The 3,508-nt window shown below is 34.9% G+C and overlaps 1 protein-coding gene across 1 annotated transcript; it reads left to right on the forward strand.

Moving 5' to 3' along the window:
* Positions 1-362: 362 nt before the first annotated feature.
* On the forward strand, positions 363-2,321 carry LOC115949355 (pseudouridylate synthase 7 homolog-like protein; the record flags this gene model as incomplete). The annotated part of the gene is made up of 2 exons (XM_031065884.1): positions 363-558; positions 2,223-2,321. Coding segments are annotated over 2 exons (295 nt in total), but the record flags the coding sequence as incomplete, so codon positions are not given.
* Positions 2,322-3,508: the final 1,187 nt, after the last annotated feature.

Below are 3,508 nucleotides of genomic sequence, written 5' to 3' on the forward strand. Positions count from 1 at the left end.
CTTTTCCTTTCTCTTTAATGAAAAACAGGTTTTGAGGAGATAAGAGTAAAAAAATTACTCGTTTTTCAATTAAAAAAATTAAAAGTTCTGTGCACTCTGAGAAAGTTCCATGAATTGCTTAATTCCAGCATCTGTCAGTATCATAAAAATGCCAATAATTTAAAAAGCATTTCTGAATTATAACTAAATTTTAAGACTTCTATCTCTGCATTTGATTTTGTTTTCTCATAATAATTGTTTTTCATCCCATTTTATTTTTTAAAGTGTTTTCAATATGAGTGCAAAGGTGAAAAAGACATTCATTAGAAGTTGTATAGCTTTAGTAGAGGATGGTTCATAATTTCTCCCAATTGCTTATTCAGGTTGAAGGAAATTGGAAACAAAATGGAAAAAAAGGGTATGAAAATATACAACATCCGTCCAGCACACCAGCACCTCAGACTTGGCCAGCTGAAGGGCAATCACTTTGACATAGTTGTGAGAGATCTCCAGCACCACAGTCATGACTCTTCTGCAGATTTGAAGGAGAGAATAGCTGAAGCAGTAGAAAATGTTGAGGTGAGAAAGACTCATGATAATGAACAGAGTTTTAATTCTTTGCAGTTATAAAAAGTACATTTAAGGAAAATGCTTGTAATAGTACGATAATGGCAATATTTCCCAAGTTTCGTGCCCTTTGCAGTTTTATGTCTTTCCTGCTTAGGGAATCAGGAGTAAAATTGCCTTCCAAGAAGGTATTACAAGTGCATTGATTCTGTGATTCAGACTGGAGACCCCAGGGTGGTGCAGCAAAAGAAAAGGGGAATTCAGTAACAAATGAGTATGGATGTAAGAGCCATTGCTGCACAGAGCTGAGGCTAGCCAAAGTGATGCGTCTCACTGTGGCAGATGAAGGGGGAAACGATGTACTTACACATCCAAATAGTGTGTATGGGATACATGTATATACACACATATGCTCACTGCACATCACAGCTGGTTGCTTTTTTGGTCATGTGAGGAGCATGCATGGTTGGCTTGGATGAAAAACTTTCATGGTCCATCTCTGAGAAGGAAGACTCCCCTGAAATGCAGTGGATTTTGATTCTGCTTTCCTTAGTCCCTAAAGGAAACTCCGATCATCAGACATTCTTAAACCACCAAGAAAAATAAAAGTAAATACTGGAAGGGAAAAAACTTAATATATTTTTACACTATTGATTTTCTTGCCCTATCTTTTGAAGTAATAACTATAATATAAATTGCTATAATTAAGAAGATTAATCCAGGATCAAAGTCTTGAATGAAAACTAGCCAGTGTGCAAAAGCAAAATACATTACATGTACATTGGAAATTAATTTTATTATTGAGAACAGCATTCAGTTGGTACTATAATGCTTTCTTTGCTCCATCTGACTTGTTTTATTTTGCTGTTTGGAAAATGAACCCAAATTCCTATGATTGTGTGTCTTGCTTTATTAGATTTACCTTACTGGTTAGAAGGTAAATGGCAAAACAGGATACATATTAATCCAAAATATGCATTTTTCACCTTCTGTGAAAGCAGAATTGTGTGTGGGACCTATAGGTGTCCAAAGCAAGATAATAAAATTTGAAACTAATAACTATTTGCAAAACAAATATGTGTTTTGTGTTTGTCTACTCCATGTATACTTACTATTTCCTAGAACAGGGTGTTCTCCTTGGGTTACATGACTGTGATTTTACTTCTCATGTGTGACCTAGAACTCATCAGGAGGTTTAAAATCCCAATTAGCAGAAGTGTTCACTTTTGACCTTTATATTGCAGTAATAATAGAAATTATCTCATGTTAAAAAGATGTGTTTTTAAGAAAAAATGTGCTGTGGTTACTGTTCATTAGCTGTGCTGCATTTGCTTGAGTAGAGGTTCCATAATCTGACACATTTTAAAAGCTTAATTACTTTAACTCGACCTATAGTTGTAATTATAATAATTAACTATATAGGAATAATTTTGGTTCATTTACGTGGGATCTTTTTAATAATGTGAAGACAATGGTAGAACTTGATAGTCTTTTTAGATGTCTTTTTAGGGCCAAAAAATCATAATGAATTATGAGTTTTGCTTTTCTTGTAACTTCTGATTCTGGTTGTATACATTTTGGATGTAAATACAGATGTATGCGTGTTGTCTGCCTGGTCTTATTGATCATACCGAGTACTTTCATGCATGTAACATGTTTATCCTTTCTCATTCTAGACAAAAGGTTTTGTGAATTACTACGGACCTCAGCGATTTGGACAAGGACAAATTGTTCAGACAGATCAAATAGGATTGGCTTTACTGAATGAAAAAATGGTATTTCCATTTTGTAATTTGAGTACTTACTGTCAAGAGAATTTCATATTACTGTTGTGGTGTCTAGCACTGGAGTTGACCTTCTCAGTGAACAATTTCATTTGTGAAATAAATCCATCTGTGTGCTGGAAGCAATTGCTAGATCTGTTTCAATAACAGCTTAAGCATGAAGATATTCATACTGAAACTAAAACCTTTTTTTAAACAGCAAGTGAAGCTTTAAATAGTTCTGGGGTGATAGTTCTGTCTGTGATTGGAATGTGATTGGGATTGTCATCATGCCACTTGGCAGGAAAGTGGTTGCATTCCATACAGGATTTGAACACTGAAAAGAAGCAGGCTTCATGCAGAGTTTATTCATGGTCCTGATCACCTCCGAACTGTAGCTTCTTTATCCTGCTGGGGTCTGTTTACTTCTTAAAAATGTCACATAAGTTCATAAGAGAGGATTTGCTTTTTCAATACTACGGTAATTTATCTGCTATATAGAAGAGATTTCTGCTTTCCATTATTCCTTGACTACTTTTCCAAACTCTGTGTTCTGAGCTCATTAAGTGATGATTAATATGATAAGATAATGTACTTTTCAGCCTATGTGGTGTAGTGTTTGGCACTATAGAAGAAGTAAGAAGAAGACTAATCAGACACGATAAAGTCAAAAGGATTCTTGAATATCCTTTTCTTCTAATCTTGTTTTGATTCTGAGAAAAATCAGGAAAGCTTATCTTTCAAATACAAGAATCAAGATTTGAGAGCAGCCCATGAAAGTTGCTGTTGATGTATCTGACATCAGATGGCAGTTTGACCAGGTGCCAGTCCCTGAGGAGTAATGATTTAAATCCTTAGTCCTAACTTAGTAATTTAATTTAAAATAGGTAGGAATTACTGTCTATATTAAAAATGTACTAGTATGTGCTTGCACAGTCCAGTACAGAGGAGGACAAGAGCCAGGTATCACAGGTTGGTAGAAGTGCTAGCAAATTGAGCAGCTCCTCCAATATTGCAAGTAGCAGAGATTACTGTAGTGTTTTCCTTCTCACAGTGTCATCAAACCTAATACAGATCAGTATTAAAAAACAAAATTAAAAAAAAGTTTTCCCTCTGTGTGAGACTCTGAAAGTGTTCAGTCTAAATTTTTCATGAAGCATGCAGGATGGAAGAAACCTTCCTGTTCAGTATAGAATGAT

The sequence above is a fragment of the Geospiza fortis genome, unplaced genomic scaffold (genome assembly GCF_000277835.1).
Source record: "Geospiza fortis unplaced genomic scaffold, GeoFor_1.0 C13853054, whole genome shotgun sequence".
NCBI lineage: Eukaryota > Metazoa > Chordata > Aves > Passeriformes > Thraupidae > Geospiza > Geospiza fortis.